Below are 21,142 nucleotides of genomic sequence, written 5' to 3' on the forward strand. Positions count from 1 at the left end.
GATACATGAATAAATAAACCAGATACACTAATTTCACGGTGGTGGTAGTCATGGGATTAATTGTTGTTGGAGGTGGTGTGTGACGACAGGTGAGCGAGTCAGGTATAAGCATGTGTGAGTGAGTCGTACTGGAGAGCTAACGGTCGTGAGAGGTCAAAGGTACTGCCAGGCAGCCAGGGTTGTAGCTAGTTTGCCGGTGGTAGTGGTGGCGAATAGAACGACGACAGACCGACAGTGAGAACAACATATCAGAGCGACGATTACCTTCATAGCAATGACAGAGAACGTGGCAATAGTTGCAGAGACAGGGATGGGAGAGGTCGTCGGCGTTCTCTGGTGATGGTGGCTGCTAGTCGTCGTGGTCCCCGATCTTTAATGGTGATTGCTGTGGACGAGGATGATTATGATTAGAGATGGGATTTCTTAGTTGTTAATAATTGTGTAACAAGTGACTCCCTGCCATCCTTTATCTCATAAATCCAATTTCCACAAAACTCCCTGCCATACCATCTCATCTTCCACATCACCTCCCACCACATGCCGGGACCGAACACTAACAACGCCGACGAATCACTGACGAGCTTCCCCGACACCGACGCAGCTCCTGCGATACCAATGAACACCACGAAACTCAACATTTCAGATTTTCAAATTCCAGATCCCAATTTTCTTCCTCCAATTTTGAACTATCATTTTAGCTCCACTGTCACATTTGGTTTCTTAGTCCAACCATGGTTAGATCCACCATGGTCGGAGCTAATCGAAGTTAGTGTATCTAATTTATAATTTGAGGTATCTTAAACCAATTTTAATGTACCTAATAACTAATTTTGTGTATCTATATTAGATACATTAAAATAGTAGCTAGATACGTTAAAATAGTGGCTAGATACGCAATAAATTAGATCGGAGAGTAGTAGATCTTATGGGGAAGGGGAGTCACTTGTTACAGTCACCGATAGTGTGTCATAATTATTGGAACTGATTGGTTGGCCAACAAAGAAATTGATCAAGCATTTACCAAAATCACAACTTTCCTTTTGCCTGCTGCTTCGTTGAATTCAACACCAAATCCCAATATTAATTCATCAAACTAATTACCACACTTTTTTTGTCCATCTTCATTCATTTACATCTGTAGGACTGATCGTGCAGTGGTAGTCGCGGTCGATTTACCTGATAATTGTGCGAAAAAGGAAAGAATGATGCGGGTCGATTAAATTGGTGGTCGACTTCGCCGACGAAGTTGGTGATCGTTGGTGGTGTCGCCGCTGACATCGAAATCGAAATAAAATGTTGATGATAATGTAGGTAGATGATAATGCAGTGGGCCTATCAATTAGATCCGTCGTCGTTGGAAGCATCACGCCGGCAAGGGTTGATAATGGTGGTTTAGGCGATGCCGACGAGGTGAGAGGGAAGGAGACTGTATTTGGTCGTGGTGAATGTCGAAGATCCGGTCTCCGGGTGTGGTGTGCGGCCGTCAAACGAGCTTATTGCTGGTGTTAGCTTACCGGAGCTCCGACTCAGGTGGCAGTATGTGAAAGAATGAGAAGTGAATGTTGTCATCAGAAAGATCGTGGGATTAGCTTGTGCACGAAACAAAAAATTGTTACTATACTGTGTGTTTTAATTTAATAAAGGTTAGATAGTTCGTTCTCACCGTTCTCACCGAACGAATGCAGATTCACCAGGATCCTACTCTATATATATATATATATATATATATATATATATAGTGTCAAGTTCAAATAAGTCTTTATATATTTTGAGTCATAAGTCCCTCCCACAACCCTTGGATCATGCATGGTGGAAGGTTGAGATTGAAAGCAAAAAAGACACTTAACACTAATTAATTTCTTTCTCTCAGTTTTAGTAATACATTCACTAATTCATTATCATACACAATTAACACCACCTTTTGTCTTATACTTCAATGTTTGTGAAAATTTTGTTAACATTTTTCTTGGTTCGGTTTTTTCATTTTTTTTTCGAGACAAGTTTTCGACATTTTAGGATTTTACGAGTGTAATTTAACAAAGAAAAGTGTAATTTTAAGGAATATTTACGAGAATTTTGCGTTTTACAAGTTTAACTTCAATCTTTTCCGAGTGATTTTAACGAATAATATTTTGAATTTTTGTAATTTTATCACAAGTTATTGTAATTTAGCATTTTACGAGTGTTATTTTAATGACAAAAAGTGTTATTTTAGTCCAGGGTAAGTGTAATTTGGTCCAATGAGATTGTTCTTTTTAGTCGAGGAGAATGTAATTTTAGTCGGAAAAGTGTAATTTTAGAGAAAATTATAATTTCGATCCCACCGAGAATGTAATTTTAGTCCATTGAGAGTGTAACATTAGTCCAATGAGAATATGACCAAGTCCATTGAGAGTGTAACATTACTCCAATAGAAGTAAGTGTAATTCTAGCAGAAAAAGTGTAATTTTAGTAAAAAAAGTGTTATTCTAGCAGGAAAAAGTAATAATTTTAATAGAAAAAGTGTAATTTTAGCGGAGAAAAGTGTAATTTTAACAGAAAAAAGTGTAATTTTAGCGGAGAAAAGTGTAATTTTAACAGAAAAAAGTGTAATTCTAACAACAACAAAAAGTGTAATTTTAGCAGAAAAAGTGTAATTTTAGCCGAAAAAAGTGTTATTCTAGCAGAAAAAAGTATAATTTTAACAGAAAAAAGTGTAATTTTAATGGAGAAAAGTGTAATTCTAACAACAACAAAAAGTGTAATTTTAACAGAAATAAGTGCAATTTTAATGGAGAAAAGTGTAATTTTAACAGAAGAAAGTGTAATTTTAACAGAAAAAAAGTTTAATTTTAATAGAAAAAAGTGTAATTTTAAGAAAGAAAAGTGTAACTTTAACAAGTTTAAAGTTAATAGATAAAAATGTAATTTTAATAGAGAAAACTGTAATTTTAATAAGTGTAACTTTAATAGAGAAAAGTGTAACTTTAATGGTATAATTTTAATATAATCATAACTTTAGGAGAACATAAAAATCAACAAATAAAGAGAAAATCAGAAAAAAAAATAGATCTAGGTTTAACTTTTCAAAAATAGATCTAGGTTTTTCATTTGTTTTTTTAAAAACAAACTCAAATTTCCAATATCAAAACAAATCAAACACAAATCAAACCGAAAAATAAAACGAGATATCAAAAACCACTAAATCTGAAGAAAATGAAAAACATAAAACATAAACGAGCCAACAACCACCACCTATCAAACCTTAATTTTTTTTAAAAAAAAAAAACAGATCTGGGTAAGGAAAAAAAGAAGGAAGAATAAAAGGAAAAAAAGAAGGAAAAAGAGGAAGGAGAAAAACAAAAGGAAAAAAAAAAAAAAACCACAACAATAACATCCCCAGCCCACTTCTTTTTTTAAAAAAAAAAAGAAAAAAAAAAGAAAGAAGCTTGACAGTCGAAAAAGGAGGAGAAGAAAGAGGAGAAAGGAAAAAAAAAAAAAACCACAACAAAGAACATCCCCAGCACACTAATTTTTTATTAAAAAAAAAAAAAGGAAAGAAACTTGACAGTCGAAAAAGGAGGAGAAGAAAGAGGATTGCAAAGGCCATGGTTAGGGTGGTAATGGTGTGTCGGTGGCGGCAGGAGGAAGTAGTGGTGGTGTGGATGGCGGTAGGCAGGGCAGGAAGGGAGGCGGAAGGAAGGGTGGTCGGTGGCAGCAGGCGGGTAGGTGGGTGTGAGTCTGGTTGTAAGGGCGACGAGGAGGTGGCTCGTGATGGGTAGATCTGGTGTTGGTGGTGCGTCGGGAGGTGGTGGCTCGTGATGGGTAGGTCGATGGTGGTGGTGGTTGGTGAGTCTCATTGTTTTTTTTTTTGTTAGGATGAGAGTATTATGTGGGTTTTGAATTAATTTGGTTTTAGAGAGGGAGCAGAGAAATGAATTGTGTTAATGAGAGAGAAGTAGGTGGAAAAAAAAATGTTATATAGTAGATTAATAATTGATTAGTGTAGATTAGTAAAGTAGAGAGGGAGAGTGTTTAATTATGCATTAATCCTCCTTTTTTTGCTTCCAATCTCAACCCTTCATCTTCTCCATCCAAAGGCTCACAATGAGACTTATGGACTCACATGTAAGAGGAGGACTTACATGATCCTAATATATATATATATATATAGAGGCGGGATCTCGTGAGTTTGGTTCTTATGGTGAGTTGTGAGTTTGGAAAATCTCAGCCATTAGATGATGACAAATAAACTGCTGAGATTGAATCTAATAATATTAAAAAAAGTCGCGGCCTCCAATATGCTAAACTATAATTCACGCTCTATTTTTTTTCTCTCTCCTTTCATCCCCATTCCTCTTCTCAGATTCTCAAATTAAAATTCATTTTTTTTTTTTCTTACTTTACACCTCTAATCCATACATCATCATCATCTTCTTCCTCAACCCTAATTACAAGTACAACCATAATTACACCAATTGATTCTAAAATTACTGTTTGATTATGGAATTCTGTTGTTTCTCGAGTATGTAATCAAATATGTATATGAATTTTAATTCTATTTTCTCGGATTTTTGTTGGTATCGTTTTTATTGCGAGTCATCTGCCTATCAACATTTGAAGATGCTATGTTCTTGAGGCTTCCACCAAGATTTCCTAGAAGGACGATTATTTGGCTGAGACTCACAGTATCGATTTGTGGAGTTTCAGTTCCTCTTTCGAGGACGAGGACGATTCTTCTGCTGAGGATTGGTTTCTTAACGCGCTGAATAAGTCGGGTAAGTTACAATGATTGTTTTCGAAACCTAGTTCGGTCAGTAATTTACTTGGGCTGGATCATGAGGTTGAATTTGTTAATTTGGGGGGGAAAAAAAGAAGAGTGTGAATGATTTAGTGATTTACCGTTGGTATCTGTGATTCGTTAATTATTGAAATGTAGTCGTAAAGTCTTGTTAATTTGGCTCCGATTACGGTACATGTAGATGGCTAATGATGGATTGACGGATATTGAGTAGCTTCGGTTACTCGCGCAGTGGCCTTATGCGCGTCAGCTTGGAAATCTTGGTGGATCAAAAGTAACAATAACATTTCTGCCACATCTTCATCTGGTCGATCATTCTCGTCTTTAGCTTCTAATTACGGCTTTAATCTTCACGGAGTCCATCCAACAGGAAAGCAAGCGATTCCTGCATGTTCAAAGTCGTCAATGTCCTCTTTCAGAACTGAAAATTCTCTGAATTGAAGGTAACTCAGATGTATAGGTGGACAAGAAGAGACAGGAAGGCCGCAGGAAAGAAAATAATCCAAGAATTTTGAAGCCACATATTGGAAGGTATACTGAATTGAGGACAAAAACGAGAAAGCTTCGCTTTAAATGTTCTTGGTGCTATGGAAGTCGCTCCAGGAGCCCACAACTTCTCAATATTAAATATTTTGCAAGCTCGTCTAAAGAGTTCAGCAGCATTATCCTGACAAAAGCATAATTAAAAGAGACACAGAAAAAGGTTCAGCCTCATTATAATCAAAGTGTCAGAGAAAAGACCTAAAAGTTAAACATGACAAAAAAAATCTTGAACCATTCTAACTGAATCTTTCTACACTTGGTATTTGGTCATTAAAAATAACAGCACAATAACACCACAATAATTGAAGTTAAATTTCTAGTTGCAATTAAGTTTCGGAGAACTTACATTTTAAAGTAGTGTTTTTGACAATGACCTGTATGGCTGTATAGCACAAACTTCTCTCCATATGAGTTTTAATCGAACATGTGCAAAGAATTACTCCGTTGTCATTATTAAGAGCAAGTTTTAACCATACAAACTTACAAAGTGCAATACTCTTTAAATTTCAAATTGGCCGAATAGCAATATTAGAGATCTTTTCAATTTCCTAGGAATGTGCGTTTCTCTAGGATTGTGGAATCTGGTTTGAATATGAGAGGAGAGTTAGAATGGGATGGGACATGGGGAAGAGTAAAAAAATAACACCACAATAACACGGGAAAAAAAGAGTAAAAAAAATCAAAGTAGTAAAAAAAAATATCAAAGTGACACGGTAATAACATCACAATAATAGCAAAATAACAGTATAATAACACGTGATAGAAGAGAGTAAAAAAATCAAAGTGACACCGGAATAACATCACAATAACACCAGAATAACAACACAATAACATGTGGTAAAAAAAAAGAGTATAAAACTCAAAGTAGTAAAAAAAATCTAAGTGACACCGGAATAACATCACAATAACACTAAAATAACAATAACAGCACAATAACATGTGGTAAAAAAAAAGTAAAAAAATCAAAGTAGTAAAAAAATCAAAGTGACACCGGAAAAACATCACAATAACACCAGAATAACAATAACAGCACAATAACAGCACAATAACATGTGGTAAAAAAAAAGAGTAAAAAAATCAAAGTAGTAAAAAACTATAAGTGACACCGGAATAACAGCAGAATAACAGTAGAATAACAGCACAATAACACGTGGTAAAAAAAAAAAAAAAAATCAAAGTCGTAAAAAAAATCAAAGTGGCACTGGAATAACACCACAATAACACCAGAATAACAGCACAATAACATGCGGTAAAAAAGAGAGTACAAAAATCAAAGTAGTAAAAAAAATCAAAGTAGTAAAAAAAAAAGTGACACCGGAATAACATCACAATAACAGCAGAATAACAGTAGAATAACAGCACAATAACACGTGGTAAAAAAAAAAAAAAAAAAAAAATCAAAGTCGTAAAAAAATTCACAAGAATAAAGGAATAACATCACAATAATAAACGGAATAACAATAACAAAGACAATAACATATGGTAAAAAAAAGAGAAAAAAACATCAAAATCGTAAAAAAAATCAAAGTAACAGCAGAATAACATCATAATAACAGCGGAATAACAATAACAGCACAATAACATGTGGTAAAAAAAAAAGAGAAAAAAAAAATCAAAGTCATTAAATAAATCCAGGTAAAAAAAAGCACAATAATAGCATAATAACACGAGGTAAAAAAAATAAGAGTAAAAAAAATTTCAAGTAAAAAAAAATCCGGTACAAAAAGAAAAAGAAAAAAAGGTAACATAATGAGTAAATTAAAGAAAAACATAAGAGAAAACAAAAATCAAAGTGGTAAAAAAAAGCATAATAACACGAGGTAAAAAAAAGAGAAAAAAAATTAAAGTAAAAAAAAAAGTAACATTAGAAAAAAAAAAAATAAGTAAATGACAATGGTTTTATATGACATGTAAGATTTGATCTTGGCCACTCATCTCTAATATAATCTAGTGGCTGAGATTCCCCCAACTCACAACTCACCATAAGAACCAAAATCACCAAATCCAATCTCTATAGGCGGGATCTCGTGAGTTTGGTTCTTACGGTGAGTTGTGAGTTTGGAAAATCTCAGCCATTAGATCAAAGGCAAATAGATGGCTGAGATTTAATAAAAAAAAACTAAACAATTTAAAATTCGTACATTCTCCTTTCCGCGTTCTCCATTTCATCAGACACACACTCTCCCTCTTATTGACTTTTCTACCTCTTCTCTCAGCTTTATTTCTTCAAAGCTGCAACCATTGAAACAATTAAAAAAACAAAAACAATTTTCTCCCCCAATTCTACACAACAATTAAAAAATTCGATGTGTATGGAGGAGTATGGAATCGTTTGATTGTTTCGAAAACGGATGATAATGATAGTTTTAGTTGATAATCTTGATTTCCGAGTGAAATTTTTGGAGAAATTAGTGAATTTAAGCTGGATTCATACGTATAATGATGGAAAGGATGGCGTCCGATCTTAATCGGAGTGGTCTTTGTCCTTGTTGCGAGATAATAGAATAGAACCCTTGATCACCATGGATACGCCTGAAGAAGCGGGTCTTGGGATGACTATGTCAGAATATTACCATTCCCTCGGCACTTATTACCATGTCTTTGGGAGATAAGCTGAAGAGATCCATATCAGAAGGTGAGATTGTGCATATCAAGCTCGACTGGAGGGAGACAGTCCCACATCCAGATGATCGAGTTGAATATGAGCTATGGACCAATAGCAATAATGAATGTGGACCAAAGTGTGATGCTCAAATTGAATTTGTCAAGAGTTTTAAAGGAGCTGCTCAGATACTTGAAAAGAATGGGTACACTCTTCACGCCGCACTATATTACATGGTTTTTCCCTGAAGCCTTTACCTCGAGTAAACAGTGTAAATCACAGTGCATCAATCATGGAAGGTATTGTGCTCCGGACCCTGAGCATGATTTTGCTGCTGGTTATGAAGGGAAGGATGTTGTGCTTCAGAATCTACGCCAAGCTTGTTTTTTTAAGGTGGTTAATGAAAGAGGCAAACCATGGACTTGGTGGGACTATGTTTCTGATTTTGCAATCCGATGTCCTATGAAGGAGAAAAAGTACACATTTCGATCTATTGCAATGAATTATTGTTAGTAATAATTCATGAATTGATGAGTTAATTGTATTAATTGCGACTGACCAGCTCAAATTCATTGCGATGTTGAATTGTTGATCATATGTGTAATTTGAAGGGTTTGTAGCACTGAATATAGCTGGGATTACCTGTTAGTAATAGTTCATGAATTGACGAATGACGAGTTAAGTTTTTGTTACCCGTTAAGTTTTTGTTAGTAACAGCACAATAATATGTCAAAAAAAGAGTAAAAAAATTAAAGTAGTAAAAAATCAAAATAACACCAGAATAACAATACCACCACACAATAATACGTGATAAAAAACAAGTAAAAAAAAGAGTAAAAAAAATCAAAGTATTAAAAAAAAATCAAAGTGACACCAGAATAACATCACAATAACAGCAGAATAACAGTAGAATAACAGCACAATAACACGGGGTAAAAAAAAAATCAAAGTCGTAAAAAAAATCAAAGTGGCACCGGAATAACATCACAATAACACCAGAATAACAACACAATAACATACGGTAAAAAAAGAGTAAAAAATCAAAATAGTAAAAAAAATCAAAGTAGTAAAAAATCAAAGTGACACCGGAATAACATCACAATAACAGCAGAATAACAATAGAATAACAGCACAATAACACTTGGTAAAAAAAAAAAAAAAAAAAAATCAAAGTCGTAAAAAAAATCAAAGTAACAGCAGAATAACATCACAATAACAGCGGAATAACAATAACATGTGGTAAAAAAAAGAGAAAAAAAATCAAAGTCGTAAAAAAAATCAAAGTAAAAAAAGCACAATAACAGCATAATAATAAGAGTAAAAAAAATTCATGTAAAAAAAATTTGTACAAAAAGAAAAAGAAAAAAATGTAACATAATGAGAAAATTAGAGAAAAACATAAGAGAAAAAAAAATCAAAGTTACAAAAAAAAAAAGCATAATAACACGAGGTAAAAAAAAAGGAGATAAAAAAAATTAAAGTAAAAAAAAAGAGTAGCACTAGAAAAAAGAGAAAATAAGTAAATGACAGTGGTTATATATGATGGTAAGATTAGATCTTGGCCATTCATCTCTAATATAATCTAGTGGCTGAGATTTCAAAGCCCAAAACTCACAACTCACCATAAGAAACAAAACTCACAAGATCCTATCTCTATATATATATATATATATATATAGTAAAGTTCTTATAAGTCCATCATATGCCTTTGAGTCCCTAAGTCTTCACTATAGCCCTTGGATCATCCAATATGGATAGTGGAGATTGAAACCAAAAAGCACTATTAACACTAATTTTCCACTCTCTCTCCTACAAATTTTAATTAATCACTAACAACATAATTAAACACTAATTCACTACATATATTTTCCACTCACCCACTTCTCTCTCATCTCACACATTTCACTACTTTTCTCTCTCAAAACCCCAAAAAATAAAAAACCCAAAAAAAAAACCCAAAAACCAAACAAATAAAAAAACCAAAAAATCCAAAAAAATCATTTACTCATCTATTTCTCATTCACCACCCACCTACCACCACCCACCCGACACCACCGCCGGCGCCGCCACCACCACCGGCGCCGCTGCCACCACCACCGCCGACGAGTTTTTTTTTTTAGATGTTTTTATTATTTTTTTGTTCTTTTTTTCGCAAATATCGTGTTTTTATTTTTTCAAATTTGTGAGTTTTCATTGAGTTTTTTCAAATTTGTGAGTTTTTTTATTTTGATTTTAGATCTACTAAAATAGCTCAAATATTATTTTCATTGACCCGTTTTTTTTTTCTCATTTGCGTTTTTTTTTTATTTTTTTTTTCAATTTTGATGTTTTGGTATTTTTTTTTTTATATTTGTTATTTTTCAAATTTTCATATAAAAATGACTTAAAATGATTATAGTTACATCGTCATGGACTAAAATTACAACCTCAATAAACTAAAGTTACACTTTTATAGACTGAAATTACACTTTTGTGGACTAAAATTACACTTTTATGGACTAAAATTACACTTTGGTGGACTAAAATTACAGTGTTGTGGACTAAAATTACACTTTTATGGACTAAAATTACACTTCCGTAGACTAAAATTACACTTTGGTTGACTAAAATTACATTGTTGTGGACTAAAATTACACTTTTATGGACTAAAATTACACTTTCGTAGACTAAAATTACACTTTTATGAACTAAAATTACACTTCCTTGGACTAAAATTACTCTTTGGTGGACTAAAATTACAGTGTTGTGGACTAAAATTACACTTTTATAGACAAAAATACAATTTAGTGGACATGATTGAAATTGCACAATCTCAATGACTCAAAATAAATGAATTGTGTAACTTTAATCCAAATTGTGTATTTTTACTCTAAATTTAGACGTAAATAGTGTATTTTTAGTTCAAATTTAGTCGTAAATAGTGTATTTGTAGTCCAAATTTTGTATTTTCAGTCCAAAATTGTATAATTTTAGACCAATTTTAGTCGTAAATATTGTATTTTTAGTCCAAATTTAATCGTAAATAGTCAAAATTTAATCCAAATTGAGTAATTTTAGTCCAAATTGTATAGCTTTAGTCCAAAATTGTGTAACTTTAGTCTTTAGTCTTTAGTCCAAATTGTCTAAATTACTAATAACTCCATTAGTTAGTCCAAATTGTCCAAATATTCCAAATTGTCCAAACTAGTGTGTCTAACTTTAGTCCAAATTAGAGGGTAACCTTAATAGAGATAAGTGTAACCTTAACAAAAAAAGTGTAATTTTAACAGGAAACGTGTAATTTTAACCGGAAAAGGTGTAATTTTAACCGGAAAAAAGTGTAATTTTAACAGAAAAAAGTGTAATTTTAACAGAGAAAAGTGTAATTTTAAACAACAAAAGTGTAATTTTAGCTAACAAAAGTGTAATTGTAACAGACAAAAGTGTAATTTTAGCTAACAAAAGTGTAATTTTAACAACAAAAAAAGGTAATTTTAACAGAAAAAAGTGTAATTTTAACAGAAAAAAGTGTAATTTTAACATTAAAAAAGTGTAATTTTAATAGAACCTAAATCACACAATAACAAGACAAAATTTTAAATACGAAAATTGGCAAATATATAGAACAAGACGGATATTAACAAAGCGAGATTTAAAATTCACAAGTAAATATATAAAAAATAAAAATCAACTAGATATAAAAAACCAACAAGTCTGAAAAAATAAAAACCAAATAGATATAAAAAAATAAGAATTGGTAATTCAAAGGGTAAAATACAATTAAAAAAACCAACAAGGATTTTTATAAAACTGAAAAATACAATTAAAAAAAGAAAAATCTGAAAAAACCAAAACTAAAAAAAAAACCAAAATTAGATCTGAACCTCCGTCTTCCATAACGACCCACCAAACACACCACCACCACCCTTCTCCACACACACGAAGAAATAAAAAAACAATCAATTAAAAACCAAAAAATCGATTAAAAAATCAACCAAACATGAAAAAAAAAATCAGAAAAAAAAGATAATAAGAGGAAAAAAAGTTAAGTAAAACGAGCCAACAACCACCATTAACTTTTCTTTTTTTAAAAAAAAAACAGATCTGAAAAAATAGACGGTCTTCAACACCCACCACCACCAACAACCACGTCTTCAACACCCACCACCAACATCCACCCAAATCTGAAAAAATAAATAAAAAAATACGAAATAAAAAAAACTGAAAAAAAATACGAATTCAAAAAAAAACCGAGATCTAAAAAATAAACTGAAAAAAAAAAAAAAAAACCAGCCGCACCCACCACCATGCACCATCATTTCCTCCTTTCTTCCTCATTTTCTTCCTTCTTACTAATCTCGTTTTTTTGTTTTTTTGATGAGTGTTGGTGGTGATTTTTTTATAGATCTAGGTTTTTATGGGATAGTGGTGGTGTTTTTTTGATAGATCTAGTTTTTTTTTTTTTTTTTTGTGGTGGTGAAGGTCATGGTTGGGTCGGGGTGGTTGGGTCGAGTGGGTGGGTGGGTTGGGTGTGGTGGAGGTCGTGGTTGGGTCGGGGTAGTTGGGTCGACTGGGTGGGTGGGTTGTGCGTGGGTCGGGGTGGTTGGGTCGAGTGGGTGGGGTGGGTTGTGCGTGGGTCGGGTGGGCTGGGTGGTGGGTGGTGTCGGGTGGGTGGGTTGTGGGTGGTGGGTGAGGAAGTTTTTTTTTATTCATTTGGTTTTATTAGTGTTTTGTATTTTGGGTTTTTTGGTTTTTTTTTGTTTTGGTTTAATGAGAGAATGTGAGATATAGAGAGAGAGATGAGTGGTATGTGATAATGATTGAATGAGGGAAATGAGAGAAAGGGAGTGTTTAATTAGATAGGTTAGTGATTAATTAGGTAAAGTATGAGAGAGGGTGTAATTAAACACAATTTTGGCCTTTCAATCTCAACCCCTTATTTTCGAGATCTAATGGTACAAAATAGGATTTATGGACTCACATGTAAGAGGGGGACTCATATGATCCTAATACTATATATATATATATAGAGAAGAGATCAACTAAGGTCCTTACATATATTAAGTCCATAAGTCCTAATGTGGACGGTTGGATCAAGCAAAGCAATGGCCACGATTTGGCAGTCAAACCCCACTAAACCCCATTAAACTAATATATTTGATTTACCTCTCTCCTCAAACCCACTAACCCATGCATGCAACACTGTTTGTCCATCAGACAATGATCATTTCCCTCCTCATTTTCTAGACAATTCAAAACAACTTGCGGGTATTTTTCCCTCTATTTCCTGTCATTTCGTCTTCCTTTTCTTTCTTCACAATTCTGATAACTCCATTTTCATCACTACCAATTAACTCCATCCTAACAGACGCCATTTTCATCACTACAAATTAATACCAACTCGCGTGCAAACTCTTTGTCTCCATTTTTTTATAAGGTATTTTCTCCATTCCTTATTCAGTGATTTGTAGTTTGTTTTTTTTGTTAATTATTGCCTTTGTTAAACTATCATAAAAAGAGTTCATTTGATTTTTCAATTTTCAATTATGGGTTTGTTGATGTTTATTTGTTCAATTGTTAATTATGGTTCTGCAGATCAAATTCGAGGTCATTTTGATAATTAACAATGGTTTTTGCCAAGAAAAATGCCAAGAAATCTTCCAAGAAATCTAAATCGAAGGTAAAAAATCTCGTGTTCTTTGGTATAACTCTTATAGAATGATTTGTAACTTCAATTAAATATCTGTATAACTCTAATCCCAATTGTTTGTCATCTCTGAGATGGATGTTGTAGAAAGTATTGACACGGGAGTTGATATCCAGGTTAAAAGTTTCGATTTTGATTTATACGTTACTAGATGTCTAACTCTGCTTACTAGATGTATAACTATAGTACTCAATATGTATAACTCTGGGTAATTAATTTAAAACTCTGGTTAATAGATGTATAACTCTGGGTAATTAATGTAAAAAACTGGTTAATAGATGTACTCAATATGTATAACACTGGGTAATTAATGTAAAACTGTGGTTAATAGATGTATAACTTTAGTACGCAATATGTATAACTCTGGTTCATAGATGTATAACTCTGGGTTCTAGATGTATAGCTCTTCCGATTTCGTGACCAACTCCTTCTTCATAATGTCAAACTCTAATTGTTATATGTATGACTATACTTTTAATTAGTTTCCATTCATAGAGTTATACAATATATGCCTACAGGTATACAATTTATACCTGGAAATATACAATATAAAGCTAGAGTTATACAATTTATACTTTGGAGTTATACATTAGATGCCTGGACTTATACCTGGAGTTATTCCTGGAGTTATTCATTATCTTTCGTATATGCTTACGTTATACATCTAGGACTAGAGTTATACATTACATGACCAGAGTTATACTTTCTATTGCTAGAGTTATACATCTAGGACTAGAGTTATACATTACATGACCAGAGTTATACTTTCTATTGCTAGAGTTATACATTTTATCGCAGTCATTTGTTGTATAACTCTGATTACATGTTGAATAACTTCTGCTGTCATAATGTATAACTGGAGTTATACAATATTTGGTTAGAGTTGTACATTTTATTCCTGGAGTTATACATTATATGCCTAGAGTTACACATTAGATAACTTGTTATTATATGTATAAGTGTCCGTTAATCGAATCCCTTTTTTGTTTGTCACCTACGGATGGATGTTGTACCCAATCGAGAAGGAGTGATTCTCGGGTTCAAAGTTTGACCCTTTTATAATCTGTTGTCATTTGTTGTATAACTCGATTACATTTTGAATAACTTTTTCTTTGTTAGAATGTATAACTCTTGATATTTCTGATTAACTCTATTATCGAATGTATAACTTTTCTTATATTTTGTATAACTCGACTATCTATTGTATTACTTTAATTCACAGTATGTCTATTTCTTTGTTCCAAATAACTCTAATTGCAACTACAGTATGTCTAATTTTGTGTGTTGTCCTTGCTTATCCGCAGATGGTTGAGGCCAAGCCAAGGGTAAAGAGGGTGCATGAAGTAACGGTTTCGTGTCGACCTCAAAGACTTGTCTCTGTCATTGAAAAGCTTAATGAGGATCAGGTGTCCGCTGTTAAGAAAATTGGGTTTGGTGGCCTTTTGGAACTCAAGATTAGCAGCTTCCCACTTGCACACGTTCGCCTGTTCTTGGAGTCCTTCTCTGACGGGTCATATGTGTTCAGGGCTTCGCGGAAGAAGGAGTTTATGATCAGTAAGCATGACGTGCATGACTGTTTCTTGTTACCTTTCGGACCCAGCCCTCTCCCTTTGGTGCCTGTGAGCTCGCAGAAGGGGTCCACCGATCCCGAGAATAAGGAGCTGAAGGATAAATGGCGGCAAGCGTACGGGGTGGCCAAAGGGAATAGTTCAATACCCTTAGGGAAAGTTTTCAGGCAACTTATGGAGTACGAGGAGGCGGACGATCAATTTTGCCGCCTATTTGTTTTGTTCTGTATGTCTTCATTCCTCGCACCCATGCCAAACAACGGGATAGATTGGAAGCTGTTAAGGGCTGTAGAAGATCCTAAAGCCATCCCGCATTTTGACTGGTGCTCTTATATTTTGGACATGACGGTGAAAGCGGGGGTAGACTTTAAAAACGGGGTAACAATGTTGAACGGGTGTATCCCGTTCCTCATGATAAGCTACTTTCAGCGATATGATTACAAGGGTAAGCCTTGTAAACATGATCTACCTTTGATCAAACATTGGGATGAAACTGCGCTTGTAGAGAGGGTAAAATTTGAGGTGGGTCAAGGGGGATTGGGTACTTTAACCTTGTCTAAGACCAGGTATCCAAGGTGCCTTCAAGACCCCTCTTATGGAAGGAGTGTGGACAGTAGCAGCCTCAGCGGCCCGCGTGAACCCAAACAACTGTTGCTAACAGCCCCCCCACCCTCTCTCTCCTGCCCAAGTTCTGAGAAGAAGTTCCTTCAGATAGAACTACCATCAGGCGTCGAGGATGACCAGGAATTGAAAGCTAGGGCTGTCGATGTAAGTGCAAACTATTATATATTTCTGCAGATGGATTCTGTTTCAGCTTAACGTACCCATATATTATAATATAACTAACTTAGTGTACTTCTTGGATTCAGGGTACCCACGAGCTTTATCTACAAATGCAAAGGAACGCTATTGTGTTCTATTCATGGTACGCACATGCAACCGCACGGATCAAAGCTGTAACTAGTGATCCGACGGGCCTAAATCCTAGTCAGGCCTCTCAAGAATTCTTTGAGGGTGAAAAGATTCAAAAGTACGTCGCTGAAGCGTAAGCAGTTGCGAGAAAGGTCAAGGTTTCGTGGGTAACGCTCCGCATTTGGAGAGGTAGTTACTGAGCCTCCCAAAAAATCTGACGGAATCGATGCATCTACGCGTCAAATAAGTGAAGTTCTGTCTAGTCTCGCCAATGATGCGGGTGGCAGGGGTGGTAACCCCCTTGTTGAGCCGCGTCTAGAGTCCGTCAAAGCCGAGACACCAACGAAATCAGTTGCAGTTTCATGGTCAAAGATTATGGAGGAAGTGGGAGGTGATACAGTAGTTTCTAAGCCGTTGTCACCCGATAGCCCGGGGTTAGAGGATCAAGTTGTGTGCACCCCGCCCCCAACCGTCGAGAACTCGTTGTTGGAGGCGCGTTACACCGAGGAGGAAATTGACGAAACTCTTGGACCGTCAAAGGACGATGAGGCTCGCCTCTGGACAGGTGATGAGGGGCATGAGCACGTTCATGAGGACGGATTGAATGAAAATGCTGAAAATGGTGGAAGATTGTCAGACACTGACCATGAAGGAGCGCCGAGACATTGTAGGCCAAGGCGACGGAAGGTCGATAATGTCGAATCTCGCCCGTGGTAGGTGATGAGGTGCATGAGCAAGTTCATGGGGAGGGATTGCAAGAAAATGTTGAAAGATTGTCGACAATCAACCGTCGAGAAAGGCGATGGAAAAATCTACGGTCCCAGGTGGGTTTGGACACACAAGAATTGATGGAGTGTCTGTTTTCTCTTTGCTGAAATGAAGGAAGCCGCATGTGGACTTCAGCGCACGGGAGTGGTCCTGGTGGCGAGGTAATTTTTTTAATTTGCGATAAATACTTTTTATACAATGTTTTTTTTTTTTTTATTGGTAGTGTATAACTCTATGTTGATATAGTATAACCTTGTTGAAACTTATGTTGAGGCCTTGTAACTGTAGTATAACTGTAACGGCCGGTTGGTACAACTCTTAACCAGTATACGACCACAGTTATACAGTATATGACTAGAGTTATACAATAGATGCTTTAGAGTTATATATTAGATAGCTGGAGGTATATCTAGAGTTATACAGTAGAGTTATACATTATAGTGTATATGCTTACAGTTATACATTATATGGCCAGAGTTATACATTTTATGCTTACAGTTATACATTTTATGGCCAGAGTTATACGTTTGGCGTTTAATTTTGTTATTTTTCATTCAGGCCACTTTGAAAAAGGATGTAATTGAGAATGTTGAACAACATTCTAACAATGGGGGAGTAAACGTAGATGTTGTCGAGGGTGCGGAGATCACCCGGGGGAATCCTTCAACTGAATGTACTGGAAATGAAATCCCCCTGACTTTCATGAGCACGGCAGATTTGAATGAGGCATTTGCCGGGGTTGAGGAGCGAATGATCGGTGCTGCCAAAGAAGGTTTGGTAGTTGAAATCCAGTGCTAGGGTTGAGCCGGTTGCACCACATCCACCCCCTATTTATGTGCCGCGATGTGACATGATCCACCATCCCTTCTTGCTGCATTCAGCTGACCCCCTTCCGTGTATGGACATTGTACCTGAGAACCTAGGTTGTTCTCGGGATTGCGGGGCACCCGAACCTGACCAGCACGTATGCTCACAGTGGTTGCGTTTTAACAAGGAACGTTTCAGGACGGTGTTCAGGGTGAGGAAGGATGTAATGGATTATGTATTTGATGAATTCCACGACCATAAGAAATCGTAAGTAAAAGATAAGTTTTACCTATATTTCAATACGATGACAACAAACAGGCCATGAATGCATTCCCCTTCTGCGTGTCTCAATTTTGCTAATCCTTTGTAGGGAACAATTGGTCACATATCCCACACCAAACTGCATAACGCGTATTGATCTCCGATCGTTGATGCCCGGAAAGAGTTCGGGAAATGTCATCGATCACTTTGGTCCGTGCTACTCAATCGCCTTACGCACGCGAACACCGCGAAATTGTTTCAAGTTCGCGGGCTTTCTTTGGCCTAAGTCACTCTGTAAGTATGCTCGAACTCCGCAAGTTATTTTGTGACAAATCGTACGTAACTTGTGATACAAGCGCCAACCCCGTCTATTATTTTTATAGGACCTAGCAATTGCAATTTGGCAAGGCAGGAAGAAAAACTTGGTTGTTGATCATTCTGAAGGCTTTTGTTACGCGTGGGACATGTGGCAAGAGTCGTGTCCTAGTCCATTCCAACTGGACTCCGATATGGTGAGCTCAGATATCAATATAGAGACATTTACATACTGGAATGATACATTATTTCCGTAGAGTTTAACAAAGATATGCTTAGAGTTGTACAATATATGCTTTGGAGTTAGGCCTGGAGTTATACCTAAAGTAATACCTGGAATTATACACTACAATCGTATATGCTTACGAGTTATATATTTTATGGCTAGAGTTATACATTCTATTGCAAGAGTTATACATTATATAACTCTAGCTTTCAGAATGACTAGAGTTATTCGTTGCGGGATCGAAGTTATACATTATTTTGTGTAGAGCTATACAAAGTATACGGTTAGAGTTTCGATGAGTGGCTAACTTCACTCCATAACTCTGGACATATAATGTATAACTCTTGCCATAGAATGTATAACTCTATGCACATAAAGTACAATCGGAAGCATATACAAAGATAATGTATAACTCCAGGCAAATGCTTATCGCACATAATGTACAACCGCAACAATATCTTGTGTAACTCTAGCAATTGATTGTGCAACTCTACTCATATAATGTATAACTCTAGCAATAGAAAGTATAATTCCAACTACGCACAATATGTATGCCTCTAATCTGCTTATTATGTTTTATAACTCTTAGATTTTTGGTGCATGTGTGTAGGTTTTCGTCCGGTAAGCATCGGTGATGAAGATCATTACTCTTGCATTTGTATAAATTTCATGTCGGAGCAGATCGAGTATCTTGATAATCGTTCTTACGAGGACGATCTTCTGAAATTACCGTACGGAGGGATTGCGCGTATTCATCGTAAGTCCTATCAAACTGGTGACTAGATTATTTATTATCTCCATTTGTTTTCTTAATTGGTAATCCGCTTTTAAACGCCTTGCCTAACCTCCACCAGGCTGATGCAATGGGAAAGTATATGGCCTACAAAGGGCTCGACAAAGGCAAGAGAGTTGAAGGGTTCCCTTTTGTCAACATTAAATTCAATCGGGGGGAGCGGGACATACGCCAATGACCGCGGTCTCGTACGTCATGGTTCATATGTTCTTTACCGTGGAGAGCCATTCGATCGTACCCTAGGGACCGAGGAAAGCAATGACCTCATGCGAGCGGAAATTGCTGCAACCCTTGTCCTCAGTGACATTAACGTGGACAGGGAAGATGTGTTATCCAGGGTATCAGCTTTTAAGGAGCTTAAAGACCGTGAATTGGAGGAGGTGCGTGATAAACATAGGTCAGCCGGCAACACAAGTGGAAGCAAGAGAGGTGTTGGAAACGCCGGTGAGAACAGTTCTGCTAAACGACCTTGCTCTAAGGTCAGTTCAACCTTCCAGACTCCACCTTCCAAAGTAGCCCTGGGCCGGACGCCGTCCAGTCGGGCCCTCTCAGTTGTTAGTAGCCGCTCCCGGGGTAAGGGTGACGGCCTTGGTTGCACCAAATATGTCGGCGAACTAGACGCCGACCTTACCGTGGTCGCCAAGATGATGAAGATGAACAAGGCATTAACTAGGGACATCCCGGCGTATCGCAAACAAGTGGCTGACTACGTTTTTCTTGATGACTACAAATTTCCAAATGAGTAAGCTGTCTAAAATCCTATTTTTTTATCATATTAAGTTTTATTAATATAGTCACATTTCCATACTGGGAATTCTACCGTATTTTGAGTAGAGTTTTACAGTATATGGTCAGAGTTGTACAATATATACTTTGGAGTTATACATTAGAGGCCTGGAGTTATACCTAGAGTGATACATGGAGTTGTATGTTTCATCACTGAAGTTATAAATATCGTTAATGGGGTTACACATTCCTAAAGCTAGATTATACGTTTCACCAAAGTGAAGTTATGCGAGTCATTTTAATAGCAGATTACCTTCCCATTTAGTCTACGTTATAGCTCGATTAACTCCTTCTGTCGAACTACAGTGAACCACTTGTGAGTTATGGACGGCACGGAACAATTAATAGGTTGCAAATGTTGTCTATGCTCCCTGAGACGCCAATGGATGAAAAAGTGATTGAGTGTTGGTCCTTGTTGCTTAATCGATTGGAGGCAGAGGATTGCGGGCTTTTTCGTTCGTCTTTCTTCGGTATCCGTCATATGGTATTGTCCTAATCAATCCCTTTAATATGTTATAAGAGTTGCACATACCCTCTTTAAAACTTTCACAGTGGAAATTAAGTCTAAAGTTATACATTCCTGCCCTGGAGTTAAACATTTTGTTTTGAGGAGTTACTAACAACCACTATGAACTCAGGCATTCTTCATTATGCTATAAGAGGTACTGTGCAACTCCAATGCACAACCCCTATAACTCCACTCGTATCCTCACACATATACTGCTACTTGAACAGGAAATAATCTTGAACCTTGTGCGAGACCCCCGTCCAACAAACACCAGGACACCGACAGTTGTACAATACGTGGGACGTATTCGAACCGATCGTGGGGATGATTTCAGCTTCAAGGCTGATTTAATCTTCGTACCCATTAAGATTGAAGCCCATTATGCATGTGTGTGTATCAACTTTAATTCTAGGACGATTGATCTTCTGGACTGTAAGTACTATTCAAGTCCGCGGCAATCGGAGATATGCAAAGCTGGTCACATTGTTGTAAGTGGAATTAAATTGTAATTATGTTCAACAACTAAAAAGTGGGGTCACCGCTTTTACAATCTCACTTTTTGACGTTCTTGCCTCTGCCAGGCGAGC

At 36.0% G+C, this 21,142-nt stretch overlaps 1 protein-coding gene and 1 pseudogene across 1 annotated transcript; both read left to right on the forward strand.

Annotated features, from left to right (window-relative positions):
• Positions 1 to 274: 274 nt before the first annotated feature.
• LOC141587451 (vacuolar-sorting receptor 1-like) lies at positions 275 to 8,438 on the forward strand (annotated as a pseudogene).
• Positions 8,439 to 14,915: 6,477 nt separating this feature from the next.
• Positions 14,916 to 20,901, forward strand: LOC141587459 (uncharacterized). The gene is made up of 7 exons (XM_074408942.1): positions 14,916 to 15,947; positions 16,049 to 16,224; positions 16,379 to 16,804; positions 19,323 to 20,003; positions 20,354 to 20,531; positions 20,783 to 20,842; positions 20,890 to 20,901. The coding sequence occupies exons 1-7, from the start codon at positions 14,916 to 14,918 to the stop codon at positions 20,899 to 20,901; spliced, it is 2,565 nt and encodes an 854-aa protein (XP_074265043.1).
• Positions 20,902 to 21,142: the final 241 nt, after the last annotated feature.

The sequence above is a fragment of the Silene latifolia genome, chromosome 1 (assembly GCF_048544455.1).
Source record: "Silene latifolia isolate original U9 population chromosome 1, ASM4854445v1, whole genome shotgun sequence".
Taxonomy (NCBI): domain Eukaryota; kingdom Viridiplantae; phylum Streptophyta; class Magnoliopsida; order Caryophyllales; family Caryophyllaceae; genus Silene; species Silene latifolia.